Raw genomic sequence first — 15,519 nt, forward strand, 5'->3', positions numbered from 1 at the left:
AGGAGGCTGAAGAAATTTGGCTTGTCATCCAAAACCCTGACAAACTCCTACAGATCGGTCTGTATCACACCCTGGTACGGCAACTGCACCGCCGTACACCGCAAGGCTCTCCAGAGGGTGGTGCGGTCTGCACAATGCATCACCGGGGGCAACCTACCTGCCATCCAGGACACCTACAGCACCCGATGTCACAGGAAGGCCAAAAAGATCATCAAGGACAACAACCACCCGAGCCACTGCCTGTTCACACCACTACCATCCAGAAGGCGAGGTCAGCACAGGTACATCAAAGCCTGGACCGAGAGACTGAAAAACAGCTTCTATCTCAAGGCCATCAGACCGTTAAACAGCAATCACTAACTCAGAGGCGCTGCTGCCTACATTGAGACCCAATCACTGGCCACTTTAATAAATGGATCACTAGTCACTTTAAACAATACCACAATTAAATAATGCCACTTTAATAATGTTTCCATCTTACATTACTCATATCATATGTATATACTGCATTTTATACCATCCATCGCTCATCCATATATTTACATGTACATATTCTCATTCACCCCTTTAGATGTGTGTATTAGGTAGTTGATGGGGAATTGTTAGACTACTTGTTAGACATTACTACACTGTCGGAACTAGAAGCATTTCGCTACACTAGCATTAACATCTGCTAACCATGTGTATGTGACCAATACCATTTGATTTGAAAAGGATATACTTGCACATCTAGTAAAAAACAAAAGTTCCCACACTAAGAACTTACTTTTTAGGGGTATTGCAAAACTTAAAACTCTGCAACCAAGCAGTGTGTGGGATTGTACAGTATATTCACGTTGGCTTTGCGCTGCGAGTAAAATAGTAGTGTACAAAATGAGGTTATCCTGAACACTGACTTAGCGTATTGGCCGTCTCACCTGGCTGGAGTCTCCGGGACACGTCTCCGGGACATCACAGTCATTGGTCACTTCGCGACACGTCACCCCCCTGAGCTCGTACTGTCACACAAAGTAATCACTATTTTCACAGCACCGATTTGATTGTAATAGACAACGGTAATTATACATGAAAACTACAACTACATAGAATAATGTAAAACGTCACTCAGAAATGCCAATCAAACTGTGGCTGATATCAGTTAAAGTTAAATAATGGAAAATGTTAACAAGACAGTCATCCTAGTGGTGTACACATGTAAAAGTGTAATGCTAGTGTATTTGAGAGTAAGTACTCACCCTGCAACCTCTACAGCAGAGGCCATTGCTGCACATGGCATCATGGGTCAGGGTGCACTTCTTACAGCAGGCTCCTCCACTCCGCGCACACTCCTGCAACCATACGACACACTCTTGTAGCAAGACACAATACTAAATTCAGAGGCTAAAGGCGTCTTCATGCTTCCCATTCAAAACAGTTCGGAACAGTTTGTGCATATATTATGATGACCTTTTTGTTAGTTTTTTTTGTCTTCGGCAATGGTTTTTCAGGCTGTTCGTGTACACCAAAAAATTATGAATTTCGGTACCAGAAGTCTACGCCCCTTTGTTGGTCATTGGTCAACAGTAGGGATTCTTTAATGAAGTGTTTGTGGTAATTCTACGATAGACGACTTGGTTTCACGCACATTTTTTCACTTGAGATATACTGCACCAAACACCTTAGTTAGATGTAAAATTGCACGACTAAGATCTCCTCAGAAAAACTACAAAATGAATGACAGATTTCTTGAGTTATCTTAGATTATTTCGGACTATTTTGAGGAAGTGTATACTGGCTACGGCATCTCAAAATGGACAAACAGTACTATTGCTGCTTTTTTCTTGTTTTCCAAGCGAAAGTGTTATTTTTGTATTTTTTCTTCTCCCCAATTACGATCTTGTCTCATCGCTGCAACTCCCTGACGGGCTCGCGAGGCGAAGGTCGAGTCATGCGTCCTCCGAAAAATGACCCGCCTCTTAACACCCGCCCGCTTAACCCGGAAGCCAGCCGCACCAATGTGTCGGAGGAAACACTGTTCACCTGACGACCTAAGTCAGCCTGCAGGCGAGAGGCCCAAGCGAAGGTCTTTTAAGGGAGTACGGGAGCACACTCSTTCGGTTCACCTAACCGATTTCGGCTAGGCACCACCCGAACCGAAGCATTCAGAAGCCCTTAWGGGTTTTACTGTAGGACTCACCACATGGGATCCACAGTCACACTCCTCCCCCACCTCCACAAAGCCATTGCCACACTCTGGAGAGTCCAGCAGCTACAAGGAACACAACAGGGTGACAGGAGTCAACACGAGAAACAAAAACAATGCCTTTGTTTGAATGTTTTCTGGCATTCTCAGAATGTAACTTCCTCCACCACCACCTGCCCTGCACCATTTCCAACCAACCGCAGCCAGAGCTCACCTTGCTGGGCTTATTGAAGAGGCAGCTGCCCCCACCCTGCTGGAGAAAGCGAAGGTACTCATCCACACTGCAGCGTGAGAACTTCCTGGGAAGATAGTAGCCGGTGTCCTCCATGATGCAGCCCAGCCATGGGTCGGGACACCTGCAGTCCCCTATAGGGCCAGAGAATCAAGGACATGTCACATGATGGGGGACAAGACCAGGGTCTTCTTACTTGCTGTTACACACTTTGCGACAACTGTTGATGTAAAAAGGGCTTTAATAACTAACATTTGATTGAATTTGAAAAGAAGCTGCTATGCTGTTTACATTGCGCCACGTTGCGCTTGCGTCCTATTTTCTGTGACAGTGTGTACAGAAGTTGGATGAAGTGGATGAATGCAGGTCTTACCAGCCGTAGGGCGCTCCTTGTTCCACATCATGCCAATGTTCTGCCCCAGGCTCTGACACAACGTGATGGCCATGGGGCCCACGTTGCCGTACTAAAACACACACACACACATGCAAGACAAGTGAGAAAACGCACACACAAGCAGTATATTTAGCTTCTTCCAAACAGGCGGTTTCACTCGGCTACGCCTCAGGAGTCTTGTACTCTGAATTGGAATAGCCGTGCCCTAATAGGCTTCTTTTGTGGAGTTGGGTGAGTCAATGACTGTACAAACAAAAAAGGCCTTACCTCGTTGACTCCTCCTCCCCGTGTGAGGGAACAGATTCCCCCGATGTAGGCTGTGCCACTGCGGCTGCTCTGGAAGGTCCTCCCCCTACAGGACACACAGGGATTAACAGGAGCTGTCATCAAGTTTTAATGTACGGTGCACAAGTACAGTGAAAAGCCTTTGCCAGCTCTAAACCCAACAACGCAGTAATCAATAGCAATGTAGTACTAAAAATAACATAAGGTAGAACAAAAACACACAAGAAATAAAAAATAACAAATAAATACATAAGAAAGTAACAAACTATATACAGGATCAGTCCCAATACCATATTTACAATGTGCAGGGATACTGTATAGGTGTACATGCCACGTGTACTAAGGCGGGTGTAATCACATCAGTGGTGGAAAAAGTACTCAATTGTCATACTTGAGTAAAAGTAAAGATGCCTTAACAGAAAATGACTCAAGTAAAAGTTACCCAGTAAAATACTACTTGAGTAAAAGTATCTGGTTTAAAATGTACTTAMGTACAGTGGTAGAAAAAGTACTAAATTGTAAAAGTAAATGCTATACATCAAATTCCTTATGTTAAGCAAACTAGATGGCAAATTTTCAAATGATTTTTCATTACGGACAGAAAGGGGCACACTCCAACATTCAGACATAATTTACAAACACAGTAGTTGTGTTTTGTGAGTCCGCCAGATCAGAGTCAGTAGGGATGACAAAGCGTTATATTGATAGGTGCCATAATTATGTCCTGTTAAATGTAACCAGTACTTTTGTGTGTCAGGGAAAATGTAAGGAGTAAAAAGTACATTATTTTCTTCAGGAATAAAAGTAAAAGTTGTCAAAAATATAAATAGTAAAGTACAGATACCCCAAAACACTACTTAAGTAGTACTTWAAAGTATTTTTACTTAAGTACTTTACACCATGCTTATAACAGTCGCTTTGGACATTCCCTCTGTCCACTTACGTCAGGCTGTCAAGCACCGAATGAAATAGAAGACTAGAATGGACAGTGGTATTCCGGCAATATGACTATTGTGTGTATTATATTGTGCCTGTATGGTTTCAAGTGTTATGAGGGGAGAACCCACGAGAAGAGGTGTGTGGCATCGCTGCGCTCCTTGATGCTCTCCTTCCTGTACTTCATGAAGTCCCTCAGGGTCAGCAAGGGGTCATTGCCCACGGACACCATGTTCTGGGATGACCACGTYTCCATGGCGACCAGCACGATCCGCGTGTTGAGCTGGTCCTTGTAAATCTGAGGTCAAAGAGTCACGATGACAATGAGTAATTATGTCAACCATTGCTAGAACAACTATTCATGTAATCTTGGCACCCAGAACTAAATCAGCTACTCGGTTTTGGTCAACATTTGAATGTTAAGGCTGCCACGAGAGATTACTACACATGATTTACTTCACTAACACTATGATGTAATGAACAGTAGTTCATTTGAAAGAAATTTCCCAAGTACACAATTTGAACTGATTATGATGTATATTAGATAGATGATCAACACAACTGATATAAACCTGATGATCAATACAGACAGTAACATCTTAGAGTAAACAAGGAAACATAAAAATGGAAAAGTGGATATGGAATGTATGTATGCGTGTGTGTGTGTGTGTGTGTGTGTGTGTGTGTGTGTGTGTGTTAGCGGTTGACACAGGAGTGCCATTTCTTTCCTGTACTGTCCTGATCCAGCAACAATTCTATAACCCTGACATGTCCTCCTAAAAGAAAGTCAGTTTAAAATGATTCCTGTAATGCCCGTTCCTGTGAGGACTGTCGATCCTGTCCCAAACTTGACATTAGGATTTCATTCCCGTTCCTGAGGAAGTCCTGCAGAACCTGCATGAACCCGAGGTAATGTCAACCTCTAGTGTGTGTGTCTGCATGTGTGCAGAGGCAGACGGCTCTTACCGCGTCTGCCATATTGACGACCGCTTTGGCAAAGTTCCTCGTCTGCGACGACGACCGACGCAGCTGCACAAACTACAGCACAGGGCAGAGGAAAGGACCAGGAGCAGAGGGCGGGTGGGGAGGAGAGAAACAGAGATATCCATATTGACCAATTACAATAAATAAACAACCAAAATCTCAAATATTTGAGTACGTAGGACAGTGATCCTTATTCCTGCTCCTGGATAGTGTCGTGGAAATATTGAATCAAATATTTCTCAGATACCAGAGCTTGTGAATTCAAATAGACTTTATTACAAAAAGTAGCAAAGCCGAGCAATTCCATGGAAGAACTGACTCTCCATTCTTAGTACTTTGCTTTTATACAGTCTTACCCTTAYATAACATCGTCACCCCACTTCTATGTAAGTGATTGATACCTTCTAGCCTTGGCCACCATAATCTTGCGGCCTTTCTTATTGGCACAGACATTAGGGCATACAGTTGAAGTCGGAGGTTTACATACACCTTAGCCAAATACATTTAAACTCAGTTTTTCACAATTCCTGACATTTAATCCTAGGAAACATTCCCTGTCTTAGGTCAGTTAGGATCACCACTTTATTTTAACAATGTGAAAATGTCAGAATAATAGTGGAGAGAATTGTTTATTTCAGCTTAAATTTTTTTCATCACATTCCCAGTGGGTCAGACGTTTACATACACTCAATTAGTATTTGGTAGAATTTTCTTTAAATTGTTTAACTTGGGTCAAACGTTTCAGGTAGCCTTCCACAAGCTTCCCACAATAAGTTGGGTGAATTTTGGCCCATTCCTCCTGACAGAGCTGGTGTAACTGAGTCAGGTTTGTAGGCCTCCTTGCTCGCACACACTTTTTCAGTTCTGCCCACACATTTTCTATAGGATTGAGGTCAGGGCTATGTGATGGCCACTCCAATACCTTGAGTTTGTTGTCCTTAAGCCATTTTGCCACAACTTTGGAAGTATGCTTGGGGGTCATTGTCCATTTGGAAGACCCATTTGCGACCAAGCTTTAACTTCCTGACTGATGTTCTGAGATGTTGCTTCAATATATCCACATAATTTTGCTCCCTCATGATGCCATCTACTTAGTGGCGTGCACCAGTCCCTCCTGCAGCAAAGCACCCCCACAACATGATGCTGCCACCCCCATGCTTCACAGTTGGGATGGTGTTTTTTGGCTTGCAAGCCCCCCCCTTTTCCTCCAAACATAACGATGGTTATTATGGACAAACAGTTCTATTTTTGTTTCATCAGACCAGTGGACATTTCTCCAAAAAGTATGATCTTTGTCCCCATGTGCAGTTGCAATCCGTAGTCGCTTTTTTATGGCGATTTTGGAGGAGAGGCTTCTTCCTTGCTGAGCAGCCTTTCAGGTTATGTCAATATAGGACTCGTTTTAATGTGGATATAGATACTTTTGTACCTGTTTCCTCCAGCATCTTCACAGGGTCCTTTGCTGTTGTTCTGGGATTGATATTCACTTTTCGCACCAAAGTACGTTAATCTCTAGGAGACAGAACGGGTCTCCTTCCTGAGCGGTATGACGGATGCGTGGTCCCATGGTGTTTATACTTGTGTACTATTGTCTGTACAGATGAACGTGGTACCTTCAGGCATTTGGAAATTGCTCCCAAGGATGAACCAGACTTGGGAGGGCTACAAAWTKTTTTCTGAGGTCTTGGCTGATTTATTTTGATTTTCCCATGATGTCAAGCAAAGAGGCACTGAGTTTGAAGGTAGGCCTTGAAATACATCCACAGGTACACCTCAAATTGACTCAAATGATGTCAATTAGCCTGTCAGAAGCTTCTAATGTCATGACATAATTTTCTGGAATTTTCCAAGCTGTTTAAAGGCACAGTCAACTTAGTGTATGTAAACTTCTGACCCACTGGAATTGTGATACAGTGAATTCTAAGTGAAATAATCTGTCTGTAAACAATTGTTGGAAAAATGACTTGTGTCATGCACAAAGTAGATGTTCTAACTGACTTGCCAAAACTATAGTTTGTTAACAAGACATTTGTGGAGTGGTTTAAAAACAAGTTAATGACTCCAACCTAAGTGGATGTAAACTTCCGACTTCAACTGTAGATTATATTGGTGGCGTGACACACAGACATGCACCCTCCTACTGCAGGTCTAATAGTGCCTATAACTGATTAGCTAATGTTCCTGTTGTTGTCTATGTACGATGAACACATGAGCTTGTCCAGTAACCTTCACAAGATCAGATATGGCCCAGACCAGTCATGCCTTGTTGGTCTACCTTGCCTCATCCACACGGATTCTGCTTACGTTCTGTTTTTTACATGTCTAAATGGTTAACTCGATGTTGATCCATCTTTGTACTCTCACATGGGCTCAGCCTTCATTCTGCTAACACGTCTAATATTGAATTTATATCGATTCTTCTTTCTACTTCAAAGAGAACAGTATAGGTACTGAAAATCACCAGATGTCTGGAAATTCTCTAACAATAGCCGCTACAGGTTTTTTGCTCAACAGTGAAACACCTGATTCAGATCATCATTAGTTGAATCAGGTGTGGTAAAAAAAAAATACAGTAGTGCTGCTCTCCAGGAGCTGGTGATCACTGATGTAGGGCATGTCAGTGCACTCTCTGACAACATGAACCAAGTAAGTTGTGGCCATTCGATTAACTTTCCGATTTCCAATAAATTAGAATGATGTACATTGCCTTCAGAAAGTATTCCAATCCCCCTTGACTTTTTCCACATTTTGTTGTGTTACAAAGTGGGATTAAAATTGATTTCATTGTCATTTTTTTTGTCAATGATATACACACACAATACTGTGTCAAAGTGGAAGAAACATACTAACATTTGTAAAAATGTATGGAAAATAAAACACCCTGAGTCAGTTGGCAGCAATTACGCTGTGAGTCTTTCTGGGTAAGTCTCTAAGAGATTTCCACACATGGATTGTGCAACATTTGCCCATTACCCTTTTCAACATTTTTCAAGCTCTGTCAAATTGGTTGTTGATCATTACTAGACAACCATTTTCAGGTTTTGCCATAGATTTTCAAGCAGATTTTAGTCAAAACTGTAACCAGGCCACTCAGAAACATTCACTGTCTTCTTGGTAAGCAACTCCAGTGTAGATTTGGTCTTGTGTTTTAGGTTTGCTGTCCTGCTGAAAGCTGAATTCTTCTCCCAGTGTTTGGTGAAAAGCAGACAACCAGGTTTTCCTCTAGGATTTTTCCTGTGCATTCCGTTCATTTCTTTAATCCTGAAAATCGCCCCAGTACTTAACGATTAGCATCCCATAACATGATGCAGCCACCACTGTGCTTGAAAATATGGAGAGTGGTACTCAGTAATGTGTTGTATTGGATTTGCCCAAACTATAACACTTTTTATTCAGGCCAAAAAGTGAATTGCTTTGTAATTTGTTTTCGCAGTATTACTTTAGTGCCTTGTTGCAAACAGAATGCATGTTTTTGAATATTTTTATACTGTACAGGCTTCCATCTTTTCACTATGTCACTTAAGATAGTACTGTGAAGTAACTACAAAGTTGATCCATCCTCAATTTTCTCCTATCACAGCCACTAAACTCTAACTGTTTTAAAGTCACCATTGCCCTCATGGTGAAATCCCTGAGCGGTTTCCTTCCTCTCCGGCAACTGAGTTAGAAAGGACGCCTGTATCTTTGTAGTGACTGGGTGTATTGATACACCATCCAAAGTGTAATTAATAATTTCACCATGCTCAAAGTGATATTCAATGTCTGTTTTTTTTTTTTTTTACCCACCTATCAAAAAATCATGTTAAACACTATTATTGCACACGAGTGAGTCTATGCAAGTTATTCTGTGACTTTCTAGCACATTTTTGCTCCTGATCTTATTTAGAATTGCCATAACGAAGGGGTTGAATACTTATTGACTCAAAACATTTCAGCTTTAAAAAAAACAACATCATTTCACTTTAACATTATGGGGTATTGTTTGTAGATCAGTGAAACAATCTCAATTTAAACCATTTTAAATTCAGTCTGGTGTGAATACATTCTGAAGGTACTCTTTATGCCTAGCCCACAGTTCATTCTGAAAGTATTCAGACCCTTTTTTCACATTTTGTTACGTTACAGCCTTATTCTAAAATGTATTCGATTGTTTCCCCCCCTTCATCAATCTACACACAATACCATATAATGACAAAACAAAATCTGGTTTTTAGATTTATGCAAATGTATAAAAAAAAAACCCGGAAGTATCACATTTACATAAGTATTCAAACCCTTTACTCGTACTTTTTGAAGAACCTTTGGCAGCGATTACAGCCTCGAGTCTTCTTGGGTATGACACTATAAGTTTGGCACACCTGTATTTGGGGAGTTTCTCCCATTCTTCTCTGCAGATCGTCTCAAGCTCTGTCATGTTGGAGGGGGAGCGTCACTGCACAGCTATTTTCAGGTCTCTCCAGAGATGTTCGATCGGGTTCAAGTCCGTGCTCTGGCTGGGCCATTCAAGGACATTGATTGCTCAGTTTGGCGGTTCCAAACTTCTTCCATTTAAGAATGATGGACGCCACTGTGTTCTTGGGGACCTTCAATGCTGCAGAAATGTTTTGGTACCTTTACCCAGATCAGTCAATTTAATTTACCACAGGTGGACTCCAATCAACTTGTAGAAACATCAAGGATGATCAATGGAAACAGGATGCACCTGAGCTCAATTTCAAATCTCATAGCAAAGGGTCTGAATACTTCCGTAAATGAGGTATTTCTGTTTTTTACTTTTTATACATTTGCTAACATTTCTAAAAACCTGTTATTGCTTTGTCATTATGGGGTATTGTGTGTAGATTGATGAGGATTTTTTTCTGTTTTTTTTTATCCATAAGGCTGTAATGTAACAAAATGTGGAAAAAGGTCAAGGGGTCTGAATACTTTCCAAAGGCACTGTATGTCGACGTGAACGTACCAGGTCGTGATCGTTCACCACCATCAGCTCGATGTACTTGGTCTCGGTCTGGACTGTGCGTTGACCTCGTCTGACCTGTGTTATCAACATTTGCCCATTACCCTTTTCAACATTTTTCGAGCTCTTGTCAAATTGGTTGTGATCATTACTAGACAACCATTTTTCAGGTTTTGCCATAGATTTTAAAGCAGAGATTTAGTCAAAACTGTAACAGGCACTCAGGGAAACATTCACTGTCTTCTTGGTAAGCAACTCCAGTGTAGATTTGGCTTGTGTGTTTTAGGTTTGCTGTCCTGCTGAAAGCTGAATTCTTCTCCCAGTGTTGGTGAAAAGCAGACAACCAGGTTTTCTCTAGGATTTTTCCTGCTGCATTCCGTTCATTTCCTTTAATCCTGAAAATCGCCCCCAGTACTTAACGATTGGCATCCCATAACATGATGCAGCCACACTGTGCTTGAAAATATGAGAGTGGTACTCAGTAATGTGTTGTACTTGGATTTGCCCAAACTATACACTTTTATTTCAGGCCAAAAAGTGAATTGCCTTTGTAATTTGTTTTCGCAGTATTACTTAGTGCCTTTTGCAAACAGAATGCATGTTTTTGAATATTTTCTTATACTGTACAGCTTCCATCTTTTCACATTGTCACTTAAGATAGTACTGTGAAAGTAACTACAAAGTTGATCCATCCTCAATTTTCTCCTATCACAGCACTAAACTCTAAACTGTTTTAAAAGTCACCATTGCCCTCATGTGAAATCCCTGAGCGGTTTCCTTCCTCTCCGGCAACTGAGTTAGAAAGGACGCCTGTATCTCTGTAGTGACTGGGTGTATTGATCAACACCATCCAAAGTGTAATTAATAATTTCACCATGCTCCAAAGTGATATTCAATGTCTGTTTTTTTTTTTTTTTTATCCACCTATCAAAAATCATGTTAAACACTATTATTGCACTACGAGTGAGTCTATGCAGTTATTCTGGATTTCTGCACATTTTGCTCCTATCTTATTTAGATTGCATAACGAAGGGGATTGAATACTATGATCAAAATTTCAGCTTTAAAAAAAACACATCATTTATTACATTATGGGGTATTTTGTAGATCATGAAACAATCTCATTTAAACCATTTTAAATTCAGTCTGTGTAATACATTCTGAGGTACTCTTTATTGCCTAGCCCACACTTCATTCTGATATTCAGACCTTTTTTCACATTTGTAGTTAAGCTTATTCTAAAATGTATATCGATTGTTCCCCCCTCATCAATCTCACACAACATATAATGACAAAAAAAATCTAGGTTTTAGATTTTGCAAATGTATAAAAAAAAAACGGAAGTATCACATTTAATAAGTATTCAAACCCTTTACTCTTACTTTTTGAACCTTTGGCAGCGATTACGCCTCGAGTCTTCTTTGGGTATACCCTATAAGTTTGGCACCTGTAGGGGAGTTTTCCCCTTCTTCTCTGCTTCAGCGTAGTTTCGTTCCTACACTATTTCCATTTCCTTTAACCCCATAAGTTATATGTTTAAAGTTAATTAAAAAATTTCACATATTAAGTGATAATTAACATTATAGATCATTCTAAAGGGTAATATGAAAATATTGTAAGGATTCAATTATGTTATGAATAACATATCCTCAATTTAAACCATTTTACAGTGCAGTTCTTGTGAATATCATACAAATAAGGTTACTCTTTGATGCCGATAATGCCATATGTTTCATTCTAATTATTAGTTTACTTATCAATTATTGTACTTAAACAGCCTTATTCTATGTAAAGTTTCATTGTTTCCCCCTTCATCCAAGGTTACTTAACATACTCAATCAATGATCTATCTAAAACATAATTTTTATCTGGTGTCGTTTTTTAGATTTCTTCAAATGTATAAAAACCCGGTACATTTCTAAGTTTAATTACTGTGATTTGATAGAACTTGTTGCTAGGCGATTAACTCAATTTCTGGTAGATAAAGTATAGAACCGGTTTTGGGTTATCCGTCTGCAGTCGTCAAGTCTGCTGGAGGGAGCGACTGCCCACGTATAGTCCTCCAAGATTCGATTCGACGGTCAAGTCCGTGCTCTGCTGCGGCCATTCGAAGGACATTTGATGCTCAGTTGCCGTTCCAAACTTCTTCCATTTAAGATGATGGACGCCACTGCTGTTCTTGGGACCTTCAATGCTGCGCAGATGTTTTGGTACCTTTACCCAGATCAGTCAATTTATATTTACCACAGGTGGACTCCAATCAAGCTGAGAACATCAGATGATCAATGGAAACAGGATGCACCTGAGCTCAATTTCAAATTCTCATAGCAAAGGGTCTGAATACTTCCGTAAATAGAGTATTCTCTGTTTTTTACTTTGTTATACATTTGCTAACAATTCTAAAAAACTGTTATTGCTTTGTCATTATGGGTATTGTGTGTAGATTGAATGAGGATTTCTTTTTCTGTTTTTATCCATAAGGCTGTAATGTAACAAAATGGTGAAAAAGGTCAAGGGTCTGAATACTTTCAAGGCAGCGAATAATGTCGACTGTTGGACGTACCAGGTCGTGATCGTTTCACCACCATCAGCTCGATGTACTTGGTCTCGGTCTGGACTGATGCGTTGACCTCGGTCTGACCTGTAGGGTGGGGTGCAAGAGAAAGCGCTGCTTCACTTCAGTCTGGACAACTTCAATGGCACCCTATACACCCTAATACAACCTATACACCTGGGGCCCGGTTCCAATAGCGATGAACTTAGGCATATGAGTGTTTTAACGAACCATCTTTCCTACAACGGCCAAGATGTAAAACACCACGCAGAGAGAACACGTCTTCAAGTGCTGTTTGTCGGAGCATGTGTTCGATACTGATAGGATCGAAAAAAAGGGAAGCGCTGCTCAGGATCAGCTTTCTCCATTCAAAACTTACCATAATACTATAATTATGCCTCCCGGGTGGCGCAGTGGTCTAGGGCACTGCATCGCAAGCGCTAGCTGTGCCACCAGAGTCTCTGGGATTCAGCGCCCAGGCTCTGTCGCAGCCGGGCCGCGACCGGTCGAGGTCTGTGGCGGCGACGCACAATGGCCTAGCGTCGTCCGGTTAGAGTGAATTGACCGAGAGGGATATCCTTGTCTCATCGCGCTCCAGCGACTCGCCTGTGGCGGGCCGGGCGCAGATGCGCGCTAACCAAGAGGCGGTCGTGCACGGGTGTTTCCTCCGACACATTGGTGCGGGTGGCTTCCGGGTGGACGGCGCGCTGTGTAAGAAGCAGTGCGGCTTGTTGGGTTGTCTTCGGAGGACGCATGACTTTCGACCTTCGTCTCTCCCGAGCCGTACGGGAGTTGTAGCGATTAGACAAGATAGTAATTACTAGCGATTGGATACCACGAAAATGGGGAGAAAAGGGGGTAAAATTTAAAAAAATTAAAAATAATAAATACTATAATTTATTTCACAATACTGACGAAAGAATCAGCTTCCAGAGAGATATTTACCACCTATGATATAACCAACAATTTGGGCATCAGATTGCCCACATGTTAATAGACCACGTCATGAAATATATTGAGAACATTACAGACAGTAGCCTCCAAGTAGCTAAATAGAAACAAATCAAATCAAAGTTTATTTGTCACGTGCGGCCCGAATAAACAGGTTAGTAGACCTTACAGTGAAATCCTTACTTACAGGCTCTAACCAATAGTGCGAAAAAAAAGGTATGTGCTGTGTGTGTGTGTGAGGTAAGTAAAGAAATTAAAACAACAGTAAAAAAACATTTGAAAATAACAGTAGCAAGCATATTACAGACACCGGTAGTTCAGGCTGATTGACGTAGTATGTACATGTAGGTAGTGCTAAAGTGACTATGCATAATATGATAAACAGAGAGTAGCACAGTAGCGTAAAAAGAGGGGTGGCGGGTGGTGGGACACAATGCAGATAGCCCGCTTGCCAATGTGCGGAGCACTGGTTGGTCGGGCCAATTGGTAGTATTACATTGAATGCATAGTTAAAGTACTATGCATATATGATAAACAGAGAGTAGCAGCAGTGTAAAAAAGCGGGTGGGACACAATGCAAATAGTCCGGGTAGCCATTTCGTACCTGTTCGAGAGTCTTATCGGCTTGGGGTAAAAACTGTTGAAGCCTTTTTGTTCCGAGACTTGGCACTCCGGTACCACTTGCCGTGCCAGGTAGTAGAGGAGGACAGTCTATGGACTGGGTGGCTCGGAGGCGGTCTTGACAATTTTTAGGCCTTCCTCTGACACCCCTGGTGTAGGAGTCTGGATGGCAGCAGCTTTGCCCCAGTGATTACTGGGGCCATACGCACTACCCTATGAAGTGCCTTGCGTTGGAGGCCGAGGAGCAATTGCCGTACTAGGCCAGTGATGCAACCGGTCAGGGAATGCTCTCTGAGTTGCAGCTGTAGAACCTTTTTGAGATCTCAGGACCCATGCCAAATCATTTTTATTCCTTAGGGGGAAATAGGCTTTGTTGTGCCCTCTTCACGACTGTCTTTGGTGTTTGCGACCATTCTAGGTTTCGTAGTGATGTGGACACCAAGAGGACTTGAAGCTCTCAAACCTGCCTCCACTACAGCCCCGTCGATGAGAATGGGGGCATGCTCGCGTGCTCCTTTTCCTGTATCACAATTCATTCTCCTTAGTCTTTGGTCACGTTGCGGGCTAGGTTGTTATATCTGCACCACCTGGCGCCAGGTCTTGCTGACCTCCTCCCATAGGGCTGTCATCGTCGTTGCTCCGGTAGATAGTGTGTAGACTGTTGTTTCGGTCTGCCAAAACTTTAAATGATGGTGTGGAGTCCGGCCCTGGCCCATGCAGTCGAGTGGGTGAACAGGTGAGCTACAGGAGGAGGACTGAGCACGCACCCCTGGGGAACTCCAGGTTGAGGATCAGCATGGCCAATGTTTGCCACCTACCCTCACCACCTTGGGGCGGCCTGTCAGGAAGTCGGGATCCAGTTGCAGCCGCAGGGAGTGTTTAGGTCTCCAGGTTCACTTAGCCTTTAGTGTATGAGCTTTTGAGGGTACTATGGTGTTGAACGCTGAGCGCTAGTCAATGAATAGCATTCTCACATAGGTGTAACTTGTGTCCAGGTGGGAAAGGCAGTGTCGAGTGCAATAGAATTAGTTGCGATCATCTTGGGATCTGGTTGGCGGTATGCCAAATTGGAGTGGTCTAGGTTCTGGGATCAATGGTGTTGATTGTGAGCCGTTACCAGGCCTTTCAAGAGCCACTTCATGGCTGGGACGTTGACGGTGAGTGCTACAGGTCATGTAGGTCATTAGGCAGGTATGGCCCGTTTGTGCATTGGGCACAGGGACTATGGTGGTTCTGCCTTGAAACATGTAGGTATTACAGACTCAATCGAGGGACATTGTTGAAAATTCAGTGAAGACACCCCTGCCAGTTGGGTCAGCACATTGGCCCGGAAGCACTACGGTCCGTGGGTAATGCATCTGAGCCCCCGCAGCCTCTGTGTATGTTGGACCGTTTAAAGGCTCTTACTCAGTCGGACTACGGA

At 42.3% G+C, this 15,519-nt stretch overlaps 1 protein-coding gene across 5 annotated transcripts in view; it reads right to left on the reverse strand.

The window, feature by feature from the left end:
- Positions 1-15,519, reverse strand: part of adam11 (ADAM metallopeptidase domain 11) — a 64,720-nt gene that overhangs the window by 15,918 nt on the left and 33,283 nt on the right. For all 5 annotated transcript variants that reach the window (XM_024008370.3, XM_024008371.2, XM_024008369.2 and 2 more), the window contains 9 exons: positions 9,974-10,048; positions 4,996-5,067; positions 4,161-4,327; positions 3,076-3,160; positions 2,788-2,878; positions 2,397-2,548; positions 2,177-2,248; positions 1,236-1,328; positions 918-998 (listed from right to left, as the gene is read on the reverse strand). In XM_024008370.3, coding sequence (XP_023864138.1) covers positions 918-998; positions 1,236-1,328; positions 2,177-2,248; positions 2,397-2,548; positions 2,788-2,878; positions 3,076-3,160; positions 4,161-4,327; positions 4,996-5,067; positions 9,974-10,048 — 888 coding nt within the window. The remainder of the gene's footprint in view (positions 1-917; positions 999-1,235; positions 1,329-2,176; positions 2,249-2,396; positions 2,549-2,787; positions 2,879-3,075; positions 3,161-4,160; positions 4,328-4,995; positions 5,068-9,973; positions 10,049-15,519) is intronic.

Source organism: Salvelinus sp. IW2-2015, linkage group LG18 (genome assembly GCF_002910315.2).
Source record: "Salvelinus sp. IW2-2015 linkage group LG18, ASM291031v2, whole genome shotgun sequence".
Taxonomy (NCBI): domain Eukaryota; kingdom Metazoa; phylum Chordata; class Actinopteri; order Salmoniformes; family Salmonidae; genus Salvelinus; species Salvelinus sp. IW2-2015.